Consider the following 20,912-nt stretch of genomic DNA (forward strand, 5'->3'; position numbering starts at 1 on the left):
GTGGGACAGCAGCTCTGTCCACGCAGAAACAGCTGAGGAGTCTGAGGCTTCCTTCCTAAACCAACTCCTCCTTCCAGGACATACGGTCTTCAGGTGTGGCAGCTGGAAAACACTGTGTCCCAATTGCCCTCACTCCAGCTTGCTTGTAAGGAACTGTTTCTACACCAGGAGAGGCAAGGCAAGAAGTTAGCTTTCCCACCCTGCGCCCTACTTGTAAGCAACGGTTTTACTACAAAGGAGCAGGCCACTCTCACTCCCTACAGCTTCAGAGCAGTGAGGCAGATTTAACCAAGAGGTAGAGGGAGGCCATGAAAATACACAGCTTGGTAGCCCTCCCCAAGTGAACTGATTTCTATTTGGAACAGACCATGGATAAGTTTAAGCATAGTCGTATGAAGATATTGGTAGTAAGCAATTAAGAGAATGTTGATAACTCGAAGAGAGTAATGAGTTAAACCAGGGAAGTTTAACAGAGAAAAGAAAAAAAGAATCAGCAAACTTGAAGCAAGATCAATAGAGATTATGTATCCTGAAGAATACAGAGAAATAATAATGAAAAAAAAAACCAGAGCATCATAGAAATATCACACATAACTAAGCACACCAACATATACGTAACTGAAAATACCAGGAGAGAGACAAAGGAACAGAAAAAGTATTTGAAAAATAATGGTTGAAAACATCCCCAAATTAATACAAATCATGAATCTAAGATACAGAAGCTCAGTGAAATACAGATGCCACAAAGAAGTTTATATCCAGACACATCTTATTAAAAACGTTGAAAGCCAAAGTCAAGAAGGAAATTTTAAAAGCAGTAGGAGAAAAATCATATATACAAGGAAATGCCAGGATCAACAGCTAACTTCTAATCTGAAAGAATGTAGGCCACAGGACAGTGAGATAACATATTCAAAGAGATAAAACCATTGTCATCAAGAAACTTATACCCAGCAAAACCATTTTTCATGTTCAGTAGCACAGGATGACTATAGTTAACAATAATATATTGTATATTTCAAAATAACTAGAGGAGTGGAACTGGAATGTTCCTAACAAAAAGAAATAAATGTTTAAGGTGATGGATATCTCAGTTACCCTGATTTGATCATTACACATTGTTTGCTTGTATCAAAATATTACCTCTACCCCATAAATACATACAACTATTAGGTATTCATACAAACTAAAAATTTAAAAAGATAGTAAAATATATTCCTACTTACAACAAGTAGAGAGTTCACTGCTATCAGCCTGCATTAGAGGAAATAACAAAGAACATTCCTTCAGGCTGAAGGAACCAGACAATAATATGAATCTACACACAAAAAACAAATAGCACTAATAAAGGTAAGTGTACAGGTAATTATAATATAAAGTATAATGTCATATTTCTTACCATTTTCAGTGCTTAACTTTTAAAAAGCAATGTATAAAACTATAATAGAGAATATACAAATATATAATGTATATATTTTCATTGTCGGGCCTATAGAAATATATTACAAAAAACAGCACAGAGGAGACAGATGGGAGCAAGACTGTACTGAAATAAGGAATGACACCAAATGGTAACATGAGTCAGAGGAACAAAGAAAGAGAACCAGAAATGGTAAATAAGAGCGTGTATAGACAGTCTATAAATACTTACTTGCTCTTTTTTTCTTTTCTCAGATTTTTTAAAAAGAGAATAAATTATGTAAAATAATAATGGGTTTGGTATGCATAAAAATAGTTCCAAAAGAGAATAAATAGAGCTATGTAGAAATAACTTTTCTAAATCTCACTTGTATTAAGTTAGTGTAAACCCGAAGCAGATTATTGATAAGATATGTATAATGCAAGCTTAGAGCAATCACTAAAGAAAATAAAACATTGTTGTGAAGTATGTTAAAAGGCTTATATACCAAAACCTAGTAGGATTTATCCCACAATTTCAGGAGTGGTTCAACAAATGAAAATCAGTCAATGTATTACACAAGATTAATAGAACGAGGGGAAAAAAAACATGATTTATCTTAACTGTTGCTGAAAAAAAATTTAACAAACTCCAGTAACCTTTCATGATTGAAAAAAAAAAATCAATAAACTAGGAATAGAAGGGAACTTTCTCAATATGATAAAGGCCATATATCAAAAACCTACAACTAACATCATACTCAGTGGTGAAAGCCTCGTCCCTAAAATAAGAAACATGACAAGTATGCCCAGTTTTACCACCTCTATTTGTTACAGTACTGGAAGTTTCAGCTAAAGTCATTAAGCAAGAAGAAGAAATAAAAGGCATCCAAATTTGAATAGAAGGGCTATCTCTCTCTCTCTCAGATTACATTATCTTATATGCAGAAAACTCTTCAGAAAATAAAAACTGTTAAGAAAAAATAAATAAGTTCAGCAAAGTTGCAGAATACAAAATTAACACCAAAAATTTGGTTGTATTTCTCTACACTAGCAATGAAAAATCTGAAAATGAGATTAAGGAAACAATTCATTTGCAATATCATCAAAAAGAGTAAAAAACTTAGAAATAAACTTAACCAAGAAAGTGAAAGACTTGGACACTGAAAACTGTAAAACGTTGTTGAAAGAGATGAAAGAAAGACATAAATAGATAGAAAGACATTCCATATTCATGAATTGGAAGACTTAATATTATTAAAATGACAATACAACCCAAAGCAATATGCAGATTTAATCTAATTCTTATCAAAATCCCCAGAGCACTTTTTGTACAAATGGAAAAGCCCATCCCAATATTTATATAAAATTTGAAAAAGCCCAGAATAGGCAAAACAATTTTACAAAAGAACAAAGTTGGAGAATTCACCCTTCTTGACTTCAAAACTCACTATAAACTGCATTATTCAAAACAGTGTGGCACTGAATGAGGATAAACCTGTAAATCAATGGAATAAAACCGAGAGGCCAGAAATAAACCTTCATACATACAGTCAATTGATGTTTAACATAGTCTTTGTCAAGATCACTCAATTGGAAAATAACAGTCTATTCAACATAAACATAGGAAAAGTGGGTATTCACATGCAAAGATTGAAGTTAGACCCTTACCAAAATTAACTCAAAATGAATCAAAGTTTTAAATCTAAAAGCTAAAACTAAAACAATTTTTAGGAGAAGATATATAGGCAGATCTTCATGATCTTGGATTTGGTAGTGATTTTTTAAAGATCACACCAAAAGCACAGGCAACAACAACAACAAAAATAGATTATTTGGACTTTATCAAAATTAACAACTTCTGTGTATCAAAGAGCACTATCAAGAGAGTAAAAAGACAACCCACAGAATGTGATAAAATATTTGCAAATTATATCTGATCTAGAATATGTTAATAACTTCCACAACTTAACAACAAAGAGAAAAACAGTCTAATTGGACAAAGGATTTGATGAGACATTTCTCCAAAAAGATATACAGAGAGTCAATAATCACATGGAAGGATGATACTCAACGTCTTTAGTTATTAAGGAAATGCAAACCAAAAGTATAATGAGCTGCCTCTTCAAACCTACTAGATTGACTATAAAAAAACAACAACAACAGAAAATAACAAGTTTGGGCAAGAACATAGAGAAATTGGAACTCCCTTTTGTTACTGATGGGAATGTAAATGCCACAGCCACTGTCGAAATTGATTTAGAGTTAACTCAAAATAGTTAAACAGAACTACCTTCGAACCCAGCAATTCCACTTGTACATATATAACCAAAACAATTGAAAACAACTCAAGCAGATACTTGTATACAAATGTTCATAGTAGCACTAATCACAGTAGTGGAAATAATACAAGTGTCCATCAACACATGAATTGATTTTAAAAAATGTAGTGTATGCATATACTGGTACAACACATGAATTAAAAAAAATGTAGTGTATGCATATACTGGTATATGTTCAGCCATTAAAAGGAATGAGATTCCGATACATGATACAGCATTGATGAACCTAGAAGACATTATGCTAAGTGAAATAAGCCAGACACAAGAGGGCAGATATTATATGACTCCGTGTTTACTAGATATCAGTAGACAAATTTGTAGAGACAAAGTAGATTCAAGGATACCAGCAGCTGAGATGAGGGAGCAATGGAGAGTTATTGCTTAATGAATACAGAGTTTATCTTTGGGGTGATGAAAAATTTTGGAAATCAAAAGAGGTGATAATTGCACAACATTGTGAATTTACTTAATGCTACTAAATTTCACATTTTAAATGGTTAAGTGGCAAATTATATATTACATACATTTTACCCCAAAGTATAGTGAAATCAAGAAAGAAATTAAAATGTTACACTCCACACTATGCACCAATACAAAATAATAAGTCAAGAATGAAAGTGAAAAGAAAACAATGAAACATATAGAAAAAGAAAAAGAAAGTGGCAGATGTAAATCCAACTGTATCAGTAATAATATTAAACGTCATCGACTGAGTAATCCAATCAAAAGACAGATACTGTCAGAATGGATAACAAAAGAAATCTAACTAAGGCTGTTTGAGGAGATACAGTTTAGATTGAAACGGGTAATTTAGTTGAAAGTAAAAGAAGGGAAAACATGTACAATGCAAAGAGTAACCCTAGAGAGCTAAAGGGACTATAGTTAATATCACAAAAAATAAACTCTAAAACAAAAGGTGCTACTAGAAATAGAGAAACTTTTATAATGATAAAAAGTTAATTCCCTCAAAAAGATATAATGACTACAAATTTATAAGTAGTTAATAATATAGCCCCAAATTACATAAAGAATACCTGACAGAACTGAAAAGAGAAACAGACAAACCAGGAATAAGCTGGAGGATTCAATACTTCACTTTCAATAAAGGATAGAATAATTACTCAGAAGATTACCAAGAAAATAGAGTTGAAAAAGCTAACGCAATCATTCTAGCACACATCTGTAGAACACACCACTTAACAATAGCAGAATGTATATTCTTCTCAAGTGTTCATGGAACATATTCTAGGTTAGACAACATGCTACCTGTAAATCAAACCTCAACACATTTAAAAGGATTGAAATCATATGAAGGGTCTTTTATAAACACAATGGGATGAAATTAATAATAGAAGGAAATTGTAGAATATCACAATATGTGGAAATTATACACTCCAAAATCAAAAGGGAAATTAGAAAAGGCTTTGAGATAAATGAAAGCAAAAATACAACATTTCTAAAACATATAGTAACACAGCTAAAGCAGGGTTTAGAGGGAATTTTAAAGCTGTAAACATCAATATTTAAAAAGAAAAATGGTTCCCAAAAAAAAAACCTGACCTGCCACTGTAAGACACTGAAAAAAGAAGAGCAAACTAAATCTAATGTAAGGAGGAAGCAGGAAATAGTAAGTAAAACAAGAGAAATTTCTCAAATGGATAATATAAAAGTGACAGAAAAAAATTAACCAAACCAAAAGTCAGTCCTTTAAAATTATTAACAAAATTGGCAAACCTTTAGTACAACTGACCAAGAATAAAAGAGATGATTCAGATTACTAGAAAGACATATGAAAGAGTGATATTACTACCAACCTTACAGAAATAACATGGATTGCAAGGGAATATAAACAACTATGTTGAAAAAAAATTACATAACTTAGATAAAATGGACAAATTTCTAGGATGACACTAACTACAAAATTAATGCAAACTACTACTTCTCTTTCAAGAAGGAGGAGAAAATATAAATAGGCCTGTAACAATAAAAGGAATGTCTTAATAATATTAAAATACCACACAAAGTAAAGCCCAGGTCCAGATGGTTTCAAACAATTGATGCTATCAACTATCAGAATATATCGACTATTTAAAAATCTATCAAGTATTTAAATAAAAAGTATTAATTCTTCAAAACTCTTCCAAAACATAAAAGAGAAAGGAGCATTTTTCACCTTATTCTGTAAGGTCAGTATTTCCCTAATACCAAAGCCAGACATAGATATATCAGTATATATATTTTAAATCTATAGACCAATATCATTTAAGCAGATAGATGTGAAAACCCTAAACAGAATATTACCAAAGCAAATCCAATCACATATAAAAATGACTATACATCAAGACAAAGTGGAAATTATCCCAGAAATGGAAAGTTGTTTTAACAGCTGAAAATCAATTAATATAATACACTATATCTAAGAAATAAAGGACAGAAACACATGAAAATCTCTACTGATGCAGAAAAGTCATTTGATAAAATCCAACATCCTTTCATGAATTTTTGTTTAAATTCAAGAAAGTAATTATAGAAGATAACTTCCTCAATCTAACAAATGGCATTTTTAAAAAACTCATAGCTAAAATTATTATATTTGATTATAAAGACTGAATGTTTTTTTCCTAAGATCAAGAACAAGACAAGAATGTATGTCTCACTACTTCTATTCAGCATTGTACTAGAGGTTCAGGCCAGGCCGATTAGGCAAGAAAATGAAAAAAGAAAAAAAAAGAAAAAAGAAAAAAAGATCCAAATTAGAAAGGAAATGAAACTATCTCTATTTGAGATGATATGATTTTTTTATATAAAAAAATCCCAAACAATCTACTTAAAACTATTAAAACTAAAACCAAGTTCAGCAAAATTGCAGAATACAGGAACAATATACAAAATGAATTGTATTTCTATACATTAGCTATGAACCATCTGAAAATAAAATCAATAAGAATTTTATTTACAGTAGCATCAAAAAGAATAACATGCATAGCAATACATTTAACAAAAGAAATGGAAAACACTGAAAACTATAAAGCATGGAAAGAAATTAAGGATAAATAAATGGAGAGATATTTCATGTCATGGGTTGAATAATTAATATGAATAAAATATCAGTGTTCTCTACATTAACATATAGATTCAGTACAGTTTCAATCAATATCCCAGCTGGCTTCTTTCCTAAAATTGACAAGCTGATTTCATATGAAAATTTAAGTGATGCAGAATGCCAAAACAATCTTTAAAAACAAGAATTTTGATAGATTCACACTTCCCAATTTCCAAACTTACTGCAAAGCAGTACATAACTGGCCTAAGACTAAACAGATAGCTCAGTGGGATAAAATTGAAATTCCAGATAGATACCTCACTGTTTATGGTCAATGGATTTTACAAGAGTGCCAGGACAACCCAATGGGAAGAAATAGTCTCTGAGACAACTGAATATACATGCACATGCAAATGAATGAAATTAGGCTTCTATCTCACACATACATAAAAATGTGCCAAGTAGACCTCGATGTAAGAACTAAAACTATAAAACTCTTAAAACATGGGAGAACAAAAGAGTAGATAACCCACAGAATGGAAGAAATTATTGCAAATCACGTACCTTAAAAGGGTCTAGTATTCAAATTATTTTAACAGCTTTTACAACTGAATAAGAAGCCGGGTGTGGTGGCTCACACCTGTAATCCCAGCACTTTCGGAGGCCGAGGCGGGCAGATCATGAGGTCAGGAGATGGAGACTATCCTGGCTAACACAGTGAAAACGCCATCTCTACTAAAAAAACAAATTAGCCAGGCGTGGTGGCAGGCGCCTGTAGTCCCAGCTAGTCGAGAGGCTGAGACAGGAGAATGGCGTGAACCCAGGAGGCAGAGCTTGCAGTGAGCTGAGATTGCGCCACTGCACTCCCACCTGGGCGACAGAGCAAGACTCCATCTCAAACAAACAAACAAACAAACTGAATAAAAAGAAATTTAACCCAATTAAATAATAGGTAAAGCTTATAAATAGATATTTCTTCAGCAAATATGTGTGAATGGCCAATAAAATCATGGAAAAATAGTTGGCAACATTAGCCAGTAGAGAAACACAATCAAAGTCACAATGAACTACCTCTTCACACAGACAAGTGTAGCTGTAATTTAAAAGAAAGATAATAACAAATGTTGGTGAGGATGTGGAGATATTAAAACCCTCCTAATTGCTGTTTGGAATGTAAAATGGTATAGCTATTTTGGAAAAAATATGGCAGTTCCTCAAAATTTTAAAGTTGGTGTTATCATAAGATTACACAATTTTACTCCTAGGTATATATACCTAAGAAAAATAAAAACGTGTCCATAGAAAAACTTACATGTGAATTTTCACGGAAGCATTATTTATAATAGTCAAAAAGTAGAATCAACCCAAATGTCTATCAACTGTTAAATAGATCCACAAAATGTGGCACATCCATTATTATTTACATCCAATGAAATATTATTCACCAATAAAAAGGAATAAAATTCTGATATATGCTACAAGATGGACGAACCTTGAAAATATCATGCTAAGTGAGAGGCCAGATTAAAAAGACCACACATTATATGATTCCACTGATATGAAACCTCCCGAATAGGAACCTCTGCAGAGACAGAAAGTAAATTAGTAGTTGCATAGGCTGGGATGTTGGAGAGAAACAGAGAATGCTAGTGGATATGGAGGGTTTTGTACGAGGGAATAAGAAGGTCGGGAGGAGTGAAAATACTCTGAAATTGATCGTGGCAATGTTTGCACATGCCTGCGAATATACTAAAAGACATAGAATTTTACACTGTAATTGGGTGTATTACATGGCATATGGATTATATCTGAATAAAGATGTTTAAAAATGAATGATTTGGGAAAATATTGGAACCCAAAGATGAGATAAGTTACCTTTAAATTATATATTTATTCTGGAGAATATATCATATGTAAATATGAGATGATGATTTGGAGAATTAAATAAAATCTCTATTAAATATTAGTCAATTCTGGGTTATGAGTATATTGGAGTTTGCTACTTTTTCTTCAAACTGCAGTTTTTAAAAAAATTTTTAAAGTGAAAAATAAAAAATAAAACAGGAAAGCATTTCACTATTATTTTATCTCCCAGGATATTTAAGGTTTGGTCTCATTCTCTAAACGTACTTAACACAAGACTGTTGGACTTACATTTTGTTAACATAACAAAAATGTATTTATCATTTCAGAGATTTCCGCATATTTTCAAACTGGCTCCTCAATGACATATCATTTTCAAGAACATTACACTTTAAGTGAAAACTCCACCTCCCTCGTTTCTTCGTTACACAGAGATGTAACATTGACCAGAGAAATGATCACGCTGAGCTTCCGAACCACACAAACTCCGAGCTTATTGCTGTATGTGAGCTCTTTCTATGAGGAATACCTTTCAGTTATCCTCGCCAACAATGGTGAATATCTTTTGTGTAAAGAAAAAGAGAACCCTGAATTAGAAAAATAGGACTGTAATGGCATGGGTCTTTTCAGCATTCAAACTACAAATGATGAAAGAAAACTGCATGCCTTCCAATGTCTTTGGTTTTTCAGTGCCTTCCTTAATGGTTATTATGAAAGCTAGCATTTCAAGATTAAATTAAGATGCTTTTCTCACATGTTTGATAATTTTATGGAGTTGATATGCCATTATATTCTTATTATTGATAGGATGCCTTTAATAGTACATGATGACTCAAATTGGTTTTGCAGTTCATTTTGAAATAAGCTATCTAGATACATGACATACATTCCCTCCTCATTCTAAGCATAATAGAGGAGCATTTATGTGGATGTTATAGTACAGCTATATAAAAGCCAATTCCTTTAAGCAACAGATAAGTACAGCTGTTCTCTATCTCATCAGTGACTGAAAAACTAGTTATATCACTTTTATAGAAGAAAAGTATAGTGGCAGCCTCTCAAACAGTGGTAATTGAGGCATTCCAAGGCTTTCACAGTTGAACAAGAAGACCAAGCTTTAAGTTTGTTAGATACACAGCACAAAAATTTAATGTCTAGAAAAAAATCTACAAAATCTCTGATTAGGCCGGACGCAGTGGCTCACGCCTGTAATGCCAGCACTTTGGGAGGCCAAGGCGGGCGGATCACAAGGTCAGGAGATCGAGACCATCCTGGCTAACACTGTGAAACCCTGTCTCTACTAAAAATACAAAAAATTAGCCAGGCGTGGTGACGAGCGCCTGTAGTCCCAGCTACTTGGGATGCTGAGGCAGGAGAATGGCGTGAACCAGGGAGGTGAAGCTTGCAGTGAGCTGAGATCGCACCACTGCACTCCAGCCTAGGTGACAGAGAGAGACTCCACCTCAAGTGTGTGTGTGTATATATATATCTGATTGACAGGATCTTAGTATAAGCTGCAAGAGAATTATAGATAATGAGGGTACATCTGTGTAGGAGAGGGGTATGAATATTAGATGATGTAGATATTTTGGAAACCTTGTCTCCTGACAAAACCTTTTCTCTTCCTCATTTTTGGATTATGGCAGGAGACTTAAAATAATTCTGGCTATAAAAAATCTTTATCCACATATCAGTAATACATTAAAATGAGTCTTATTAGAAGTTATAATTACAGGAACTGAATGTTGATACAATGTTGCATGGAGTTTCATCATTTCATAAAATAAATATCAAAGTCATAATGAATTTAGATCTGAGTTCTGAGCTCATATGCATAATTTAAACCTTTTCATTTAAAAATGAAGAGAGGACTGCTTGTTAACAACACATTTAGTCTTGACTTTTAAAATAGCATCATTGGACCCAGAGTCTGGCACTGGAATAGCACTTAAGTAATTACTGTTCCAGGAAAGATGACTATTGGGTGCATCTAAATTGATGCTAAATAGATTCAAAAGTGCTGTAAGTAAATAATAATAAAAGTGCTCTAGAATCTGTATCAAGAGTTTTATAAAATACCACTTTAATTTTAAATGCCATTTATTTTTCTTTTTAGGAAGTTTGCAGATTAGGTACAAGCTAGATAGACATCAAAATCCTGATGCATTTGCCTTTGATTTTAAAAACATGGCTGATGGGCAACTTCACCAAGTGAAAATTAACAGAGAAGATGCAGTGGTCGTGGTAGAGGTAATCCCAAAAATTCAAAAGTCAGACTGACTAATATTATTATTTTGAGAACAAGTAATCTAATGCAAAAATTTGATAATAGATATTAATAAAAGAGCAACCCATTCAGTGCTGCTCTTCCGTGAGTCAAGAAAAAGAAGCCAAATACGGCCAGGATCTGGGGGAGAGGAGGTGGTGGTTTATTCTGTATTGCTTTGTTTTGTTTGTTTAGCAATATAATTCTGTCAAAGGTATTACTAATATTTTACTATTTAAAATATCAAAATATCTTTATTTGTTTTACTTTACTCAGTAGGGGAATGTTTTCTAGTTTATTATAGTGACTACTGGTGGAATCTATTCATTGATATTGCAGTGGGAACTTGCCTCATTCTGATTATAAAAGAACAAATACTTTAGCAACTTAAAAACACGGTTTAAAAGCACACAACATAGTCATTAAAATGGGAATAAGTAAGAAAATAGACCTGAGTCACAACAGACAAAGTAAATTACACATTGTCATCGGCATTGGAAGGAAAATATACTTTTAATCTTCACAGAGGACAACAATGCTTGGTTTTATGTTTGAAATTTTCTCCACAGAATGAGTACGTATTTAAGTTTAAAACAGCTGCTTCCATCTTTTTCATGGACTCTGCCCATTATAGATCCTTCCATTATGAAGAAGAGTAAAGCCAGCAAGTGGGTAGATCATAGATACAGTGGTAGCTGATGGCATCATAGGAATTGCTATAAAATAGCTTCCCCTTCTAAATGGTTAATTATTTGAAGGTGGCTCCTTGAACTTTTGTAGTGATACTTAAAAGTGATTTATTTTCATCTTTCCTTTCCTCATCTTCCTTTGCTTCCTTATCATTAAAATTGTACTTTCTGTTGATGTTTGCTTCTCATGGGACATCTAATAGGTTAACCAGAGTGCAAAGAAACAAGTCATCTTGTCCTCAGGGACAGAATTCAACGCCGTCAAATCTCTCATATTGGGAAAGGTTTTAGGTAAGTAGAAGAAAGGGCTTTTTTCCAAAAAACGCAAGTGTCATGTCACAAACCCTGGCAGCATTCATCATGCTGAAAGAAGCTCCTTGTCTTACTTGAATAATAATTTCACAGTGAGTGACAATCAAGGTGCAAACTGTACTCTTGCCTGAGTGTACATATAATCATGAGTAAGTGCTGCCTGTGAGATGTGCAAGGGCGTTCCTGGAAAAATACCTCCACACTTAACCTCTCACTTGGCAATCATGCATAATGAATCATGGTATTTTTCTAACCCTTCTTGAAAAGTGAAATATTATCAAAGCTGACACTAAGTTCACAGATTATGTATGTATTAATCAACATCAACTCCAGAGACCGTCATTCAATGCTAAAACTACATTTGAGTGGAAAAAAAGAGAAAAAAACTGTTTATCTTATTACAGCAGATGAATACAGTTTTAATTCTGTCTCAAGCCCTGCTTTACCTGTTGTTTCCATCCTTTATGACTCTAGTATCTGACGGGAATGGGGAGGCATATTCATAAATATCTATTATGCAAGGTAGAAAGTTACAGTAATTGTCTATCATACTGTCTTTTATAACCTGTTGTAAAAGCACAGTTAGCTTTACATTTTTAATAAAGGAACTGAGGAAAATAATCTTTTTTAAAGAAAAATACCCATCTTATGTAAATCAATTAAGAAAATGAACTACACTTTAATATTAAGAGGATCAAAAAGTAGAATAATATTTATTATATACATCTTTGTTTCCTTCCAAAAAAAGGAGAACATGAAATTGAAGGTGTTAATGTTTTCATTCAAGGATGGTATATTCAAAGGCATGTAACTTATGGTATAAAAATCTACATTCAAATTCAGCAATGAAGTATATAGTAAGAAGCAACTGATCTCAGAAAATTATAAATATTCATTTTGCCTGTCCTTGGAGGTAGAGATAATCATCAAAGATTAATAAAACACTTTATACTTTGAACAACTATATTTTAGGATTGGTTCTGCTATAAATTTTTTGCCACTCTCACATCATTTAGTAATTATACCAAAAGTACACTTTTATATTTAAATTTGGAATTATATAGGAAGTGCTTTCTTTAACTTACAGTAAAATAGACCAACAAGTTGGCTAATAGAGAAGCCACTAATTTTACAAAGAAAGTTACTCAAAACACCCTGTTCTAAGTTATCAATATATGGATACTTCAACAGAGTGGCTGGGGTGGGGTGTCTGAGTGAAAAATTACAAAATAAGAGAGAGTAATTCTTGCCAAACTGACTTACCAGGATTCTTGGTGAAGCCAGGCCAGGGTAGTCAGATATCACCTGTCGGGTGAGGAGAGGGATGAGAAAGGTGGTGATTAGACATTGAGGGTGATCAGATATTGACAGTGGGAGATTTGGGTTAAAATCAGATTGGCAGGATTCTAGGTAAGCTGGCCGATGAAAGACCAAAGGTCAGGCTGGTTGAGCCGAGAGCTTAGAGTAGCCTGACCAACATCTGGTCATGGGGAGAGTCTTCGTCAATCCTGTCAAAGTTCTTTCTTGGAAAAAAATAAATTATGTAAAGATGCTTGAACTGGAAACAGAAAAATATAAGTGTAAGAGAAATTGTCATTCTGGTCAGGATCTAACTGTACTAGAGTAAAACCAAAGAAAGAAAGGTAAAAAGGTAAAAGTGAGAGAAGAAAGAAAGAAGAATTTCCCAAGCCTCCCATTCAGGGAAGATCTGTTGTGGGGACCCCGCGGTGGGGTGGGAGGGTTGGGAGAAAGAACCCGTGCAATCGATCATCTCACTATTGGGAGTGGGGGAAAGTTGGAAAAAGAGGAACTTGTTTTCATGTAACCGTGTAAAGGAATAATTTTGATTGTGAGGGCTAGGGAAGTTGAGCTCTGAAACTCACAAAAGGGAAAGCAGGAAATAAGAAGGAAACTGATTAAACCAGCAAAATAAAAGGAAAAAAGATGAAACAATCATGCGAAGTAAATAGTGTAAGATAAAAAAGAATAAAATCAGATATAGTGGTTATTACTCTAAAGACAAATGGACTAAATTCTGTCAAACGTTTAAAAATAACAGTTAAATGCTCTTACAATATTGAACATGAAGGGGCCTGCCAAAAACCAGCAGGCAACAGCTGATAAATTTAAGAAATGCAGCACTACTTTCAGATAAGATTGAATTTAAGATTGGAATATAATCGAATCTTAAATGAGATAAAGAGGGATATTATCTGATGACAAAAGATAGTTTATTTAGATAATATGAAAGTCATCATACAAAATAGCAACTATAATATGATATAATAAGCAAAACCAGAAAGGATTTGCAGAGCTCTGCCCTCCAAGAGTCGTTTTTCTGTAATCTCGGGATTATTGGCTGAGTCCCATTAAAATTTTATTTTAGTGCTATATTTTAAAAATTAAATGGCAGAGGATTTCTTAAATGTATGCCATGTAACTGCTTTCCTACGAAGTTCTGGTACTTGCAGAGAGCCAGCTATCTGGACTTGAACAAATCTGTTATCATAACCCTGACAATGGAAATAGTTGCCAAAAGTAAAGATTCAGGGTGACCTCTCCTGGAGTGAAGGATCAAGGGGTTTGGAGGGACTTTCGAGGGTCGCTGTCTTGCAAATGCGGGGTGCCCCTGCGCCCCCATCTCCGCCGCTGCGCCCTAACTGTGTGTCCCCCTTCTGTCCTCAGAGGCCGCCGGCACGGACCCGGACACACGGAGGGCAGCGGCGAGCGGCTTCACTGGCTGCCTCTCAGCGGTGCGCTTTGGCCGCGCTGCTCCCCTGAAGGCGGCGCTGCGCCCCGGCGGCCCCTCCCGGGTCACCGTGCGCGGCCACGTGGCCCCAGTGACCCGCTGCGCGGCGGGGGCGGCGTCCGGCTCCCCGGCTCGGGAACTGGCTCCCCGACTCGCGGGGGGCGCAGGTGTGTGGCCTTCCACCCCAGCGCACCCGAAACTGCGCTTCTCTCAAATGTTTGTGAATTTCTCAAAAGCCTTCTTTTCTCTGTCTCTGTCATCCTCCCTTTTTTCCTTTTTTAAAATACATTTTTGTGATGTTCTTATTTTAATTCACTTTTAATTGACAAAAGTTGATATGTGTGAATTGTGGCGTGATTAAATCAAGCTAATAAATATCTTTCTCCCTTTCCCTGTTGTAGGTGGTTCTGGAGCAGCGGATGAGGGAGAGCCCTTGGTTAATGCAGACAGAAGAGGCTCTGCGGTCATCGGAGGTAACAAGGCCCTGAATGACGTGTTGTTTGTCATTATCGCTTTAGATACTGATGCATTACTTAGCACAATGGGAAATATATGTAAGAATCAACGCTCAATGGTGAGGTCACAGGGGTGCTATGTATTGCTTTGTGCTTTTCTGTTTTTTGTTTTTTTCTATTTGAGACAGGAGTCTCCCGCTGTCACCCAGGCTGGAGTGCAGTGGCGAGATCGCCATTCCCTGCAACCTCCGCCTCCCGGGTTCAAGCGATTCTCCTGCCTCAGCCTCCCGAGTAGTTAGGATGACAGGTGTGCGCCACTGTGCCTGGCGAATTTGTTGTGTTTTTGGTAGAGACAGGGTTTCTCCATATTGGCCGTGCTGGTCTCGAACTCCTGGCCTCAAGTGATCTGCCCATCTCAGCATCCCAAAGTGCTGAGAGCAAAAGCATGGCCACCGTGCCCCGCCTTCGTTGATTTTCTGAGGCAGTATCTGCTGATTTCAGCTTCCCTGGGGATGCTCAATGTGTAAGAATTCTGCTGAAACAATTTTTTTTGAAGAACAGTTACAAAACTAATAATGAATTTGAAAATAGCTGTATTCCCTAGGACATATGGGATATTTGTCAAGGTAATGGCAACTGCTGGACGGACCTGAAGTAATTGTGTTCAAAGCAATGGAAACCTCAGCTAATTATCAGAGCACACACTTCATGGTACTTTCCTTTAATGACAAATGGCATGATTTAGATACTCCCATAACAATGTTTCACTTATTTAAGAAGTTTTAAATGCACACATTATTTAAAATGCATTATTATTTTAAAGTGTACAATTCCCTGTCATTAAGGACATTTACAGCAGTAGCCATTGTATGTTTCACTTTTAATCATACTTTGGAAAGAACTAATCTAATAGGCTAAGAATGTTTTGTGGTTATTTTTAACTGAAGAAAAGTAAAATTAAGCACAGTTTAAAAGTATGTTTAGGCAATGAAAACTTTTTTTCTAAAATATAATTTATTTAGAACTGGTGCAAAAAATAAGCATTCACCTTTCCTTGTTAATTAATGAGTGAATTATTGAAAGTTTTTTTTTTTTTTTTTTGAGATGGAGTCTTGCTTTGTTGCCCAGGCTGGAGTGCAGTGGCGTGATCTTGGCTCACTGTAAGCTCCACCTCCCGGGTTCACGCCATTCTCCTGACTCAGCCTCCCGAGTAGCTAGGACTACAGGTGCCCGCCACCACGTCCGGCTAATTTTTTGTATTTTTAGTAGAGACGGGGTTTCACCGTGTTAGCCAGGGTGGTCTCTATCTCCTGACCTCGTGATCTGCCTGCCTCAGCCTCCTAAAGTGCTGGGATTACAGGTGTGAGCCACCATGCCCGGCCGAATTATTGCAATGTTGATTGTATTCTTATTCTGCAGAATCTCTATAACACATACAAAAGTAAGCTAGGTGTGTTTGTTTCCTCCAAAATGACAGAAAACAGTTTCGACACAATAAAGTTCTGACTAAATTTGAGTTGGGGATATTTACATTTCCATCACTATCTCAATTCTTTTTCTCTTAGAAATCAGTAAGGTGTAAATTAAAAATACATGACCTGGTGAACAAAAACTGTTTTTAAAGTTTCCAGTGGGAATGTGGTCAATAATGCATATCTAAAAGGTATACTTGCGTGTTCAATTTTAAATACAATCCAATCCTAACTCAATCCTGCCTTTTTTAGGAGATTTTTTTCATTGCAATGCAAATGCAATTTCAACATGCCGAACATTTTCAGACTAGGTTTCCAAGGCCTACAGACATTTACACAATGTCAGGGATAGTGCCCAGCTTTTGGTGATAAGGAAATGGGCAAGTTGATAATAGAACCAGCCTTATCTTTGGAATTGTATTATATTGCTTGTGGTCAAGTATCACTGGCAAGATTGACTGAGTAAATGTAGAGAAACATCTTAGCAGTGTTCCCTTCCCCTGATAAATTCTTACTTGGTTTCTGAAGGAGGGGATGAAAAGGAGTCTGGAAGGCTTCCCCTGGGCTTTCCCAAAGGCAGTTTGCATTTTCTAATATGGACTGGCTGAAGGTATAAATTAATATTTTTGTGAAGTACTTTAAATGTACTATGTAGGCAGTAAAAGCATGGGGGAGGAAATATAATTTCTCCTCATCACTCATAAGTTTGTAGTTGGGACAGACCTCTGATTAACAAGAGAAAAACAAGCAAGTTTACTAAGGCATGCAGCCCACAGCATGTGGGAGAAATCTCAGTGAAAATCAAAGCGCGGTGGCTTAGAACTCTGGCTCATCTTCAACAATACATTCGTGGAGAAATGACAGGACAATGGAAAGCAATTTTAGGCTTCCAAAGGCGAGAAACCATGGGAAGATAAATATATGGGAAGAAACTAATGGAGTAAGTGTGTTTGTACATGCTTCTGCTGACATCCCTGAGCTGGTAAGAATGGTCTCCGGTAAAAGAGAATTTACATCCTGTCTTTAGGTGAAAGGAGGGGCGGATCTAGAGAGCTCTTCCTCCATTGGCTGCTTCTTAATTGCCTTTACCTCAAAATATTTGTCAAAAAGGCATATTTGGGGGTGACATATTCTGATTACTTCAGAAGCTTGTCTTTATATGTATTTATTTCTTTTAGCATAGATTTTACTTTCATTTGTCACTAATATGATTGCTTCAGTAAACAGCATTCTGTGGCATGGCTTCACGCTTTAGCACTCTGGCTCTGAATTAAAGCCTGAAACAATTTGTAAAGATACTGATATCCAGGCCTTCCATTCATTTATTCTGATTTACTGACTTAGTGTGCAGCTAGAGTCGAGAATCATGGGCACTGCTAATGGATTCAATATTTTAAAACATTTCACCCTCCTGTTTCAAATAATCCACATTCCAGGTAAAAAAATAATAATAAATCTGCCTCCATTATTTTTGGTAATAGGGATTGATTACCTATATGCTACACTACTGCGTTTCAAAAGTATAGCATCATAAAAGTATTTGAAAACAATTTTATTAAAATGTACCCATTTCACTGTACTAACAATAACATTTAATGATCTATGATGATGCTAAACACGCTATACTTTTTAAATGATTTAAAATTTCCCACTTGTTAACTGAAGGATGCACGTGATCTTAGAGACATGTATGTCTTCTTTTAAATCTGAAAGCATTATCTGAAACCCAATCATCATATACCTATAGGGGAAAAGCCTAACACAGCCACATCCAAAAGTCACAGTAGCTCAGAAGTATGCTAAATGTCATAAAATTACTTGGCGTTAGCATTTCTGAGTTTTGATGTTTTCAGTTTATAATATAATAGATGGTTGGTTTATTTTAACCAAACTTAAAAAGCAATGATGTCTTCAAAGCCTCTGATTGGAGCAAAAATCACCATTTATATTCTGACATTGAGGCCAGGCACGGTAACTCACACTTGTAATCCCAACAATTTGGGAGGCCAAGGTGAGAGGATCACTTTAGCCCAGGAGTTTGAGACCAGCCCGGGCAACATAGCATCTCTACAACACCCCATCTCTACAAAGAATAATTGTTTAAAAAAAAAAAAAAGTAGCTGAACGTGGTGAAGCGGCCTATAGTCTCAGCTACTTGGGAGGGTCGAGGCTACAGTTAGCTATGCCGCTGCACTCCAGTGTGGGTGACACAGTGAGACCCTCTCTCCAAAAAGAAAAAAGAAAAAGAAAAAAATTGTGATGTTTTTTCTTTTCCCTCCCTAGGCGTGATAGCAGTTGTGATATTTATTTTGCTTTGCGTCACTGCCATAGCCATACGCATCTATCAACAGAGAAAGTTACGCAAAGAAAATGAGTCAAAAGTCTCAAAAAAAGAAGAGTGCTAAGACAGCTCTAAACAGTGAGCTCTATGTGCAAAACACAGTCCATGGAAGCCAGAAAGAGTGAGTCTTCTGATTGGCAGCTGTGGCTGTCTCTGTCACCGCGACTGTGGACTTGCCTGCTGTTGCCATCAGGGTGCACACAGTGGGTGCAGTGCTATCACCTGGCTGAAGACCTGCAGCCTCAGAGCCTCTGGGAGGCCCCTTTCTCCCTCCGGGAAACACAGTCCTCCGTCAATTTCCGGACGGTGAATTAGGCGTGGCCATTCATCACTGTTCAGTAGCTTCCCCAGTCAAAGACTCTCTTCCAAAACTGCAGTTTGATCTGTGTTAATAATCGTGGGGTTTTAGGTGAGAAAATGATTATAAAGCTGTGACCCTACTTTATTTTTTAAAAATGACAGAACTTTTGTTCAGATGTAAAAGACAAAATTGCACTTTGTTAATGTAAAATGCATTTGTAAAATGCTTTTTGTTACTTGAAAACATATCTGGGATCCCTTTTTTTGGTCCTCTGCTGATGTTTATAAAACAGGAAATGCTTCTTAGTTTACCTTCACTGGCTTTTCCATAGTCCTGGAATCCAGAGCCAAGTGGCCTACCCAAAATTTACAGCCTTTTTCTTCCCCCATATGATGGTTAATACAACACAGTAGAAGCCTGGAAATACTACCATTATTTTTGGTGTATTGCTTTTTCTAATTGACTGTTTTTAATCATTTTGATAAATTTTAATGTTGAAATTAATATTGAATGTTAGCTATGAAATTTTAGTATTGAATTTTGTAATGGAACAGAAAATTGGTAGGTAACAAGATGCAAGAGGATGTCAATACAAGATTGTCTGCCTATTTTTCTTTGTAATTTGTAATTACAGTTTTTGTAAATTGTGATTATGTTTTTAACTAAATTTACAACCAGATATAAACACTACTTCTTACACAGAGTTATCCTTTATTTGTGTCATTAATACCTGAATGAAACATCATCCTAAACTTATTTCCCCAAAATATTGAGAAGTCATAGCTGTTTTTCTCTATCATTCCTCTTTTTCTAAAAGTTGTTACTGATACGCCTTTAATTTCCTGTGACTCTATTATGTTTTACAGAACATCTTTTCAATTTATTAAAAAAAAAATAACTGAAGATCACTAATTCCTTTTCTAAATTTTGAACTGCTCTAGGTATAAATATCATTGTGTATTATCATCTCATCTAATCGCTTTTGGAATGTAAACTGAAAGCTGTTCACTCCAAGAAAAGTTAGCATTTATATGATGCTTATTAAATCTGCCATTCTGATCACAGGTTTATGACCATGGGGCCAAATTTCCATAGATTACCCAAAGTTGAATATATGCTATTAACTGGAACATGTCTCATTAAGGTTTACATACACACTAAGACAGCAAAGGATTGGAATTAACGTTATGGAGACAGTTCCAAGGACTAATATTGAAGCAGTGGTTATTTGATAATGCATGGAACCACCATTTGGATTCAATAAACCAATTATATAAAAGCAATGATGCTACGGTCTTCATATTCCACATACCACCTGCCTACCAGGGACTAATGAGATGGTATATTTCTTCCACATCAGGGCAAGTTGAAAATATACTGATTCAGCATTACTATAACATAAATGAATTTCCATCTTCTCATTTTTGTTGTTTTTGAAAGAATGAATACACTCTCTGTCTTAAATCCGCTCTTAACAAATCATCTCTTCTCAGAATACTACATCTGTATTGAAAGTACAGACAGCCCATTGCTCACTGCACTTTTTGCAAGACAGCAAAACGGATGCATCAAATTATATTGATACATCATCACCATCAATCTTTTGTACTGATTTTCAGACTTAATCTTATTTCAAAGTAAACTCATTTTTAAATAAAATAAAAAATATTTTAGGGAATGC

General features: G+C 35.3%; 1 protein-coding gene across 1 annotated transcript in view; it reads left to right on the plus strand.

The window, feature by feature from the left end:
* The window catches only part of LOC126937935 (contactin-associated protein-like 3), a 235,546-nt gene extending 215,033 nt beyond the window's left edge, over nt 1-20,513 (plus strand). The window contains exons 19-24 of the mRNA XM_050761826.1: nt 8,976-9,200; nt 10,763-10,896; nt 11,805-11,892; nt 14,599-14,829; nt 15,064-15,135; nt 18,873-20,513. Of these exons, the coding sequence (XP_050617783.1) occupies nt 8,976-9,200; nt 10,763-10,896; nt 11,805-11,892; nt 14,599-14,829; nt 15,064-15,135; nt 18,873-18,994 (872 nt within the window). The 3' untranslated portion in view covers nt 18,995-20,513. The remainder of the gene's footprint in view (nt 1-8,975; nt 9,201-10,762; nt 10,897-11,804; nt 11,893-14,598; nt 14,830-15,063; nt 15,136-18,872) is intronic.
* Nucleotides 20,514-20,912: the final 399 nt, after the last annotated feature.

The sequence above is a fragment of the Macaca thibetana genome, chromosome 15 (genome assembly GCF_024542745.1).
Source record: "Macaca thibetana thibetana isolate TM-01 chromosome 15, ASM2454274v1, whole genome shotgun sequence".
Lineage (NCBI taxonomy): Eukaryota > Metazoa > Chordata > Mammalia > Primates > Cercopithecidae > Macaca > Macaca thibetana.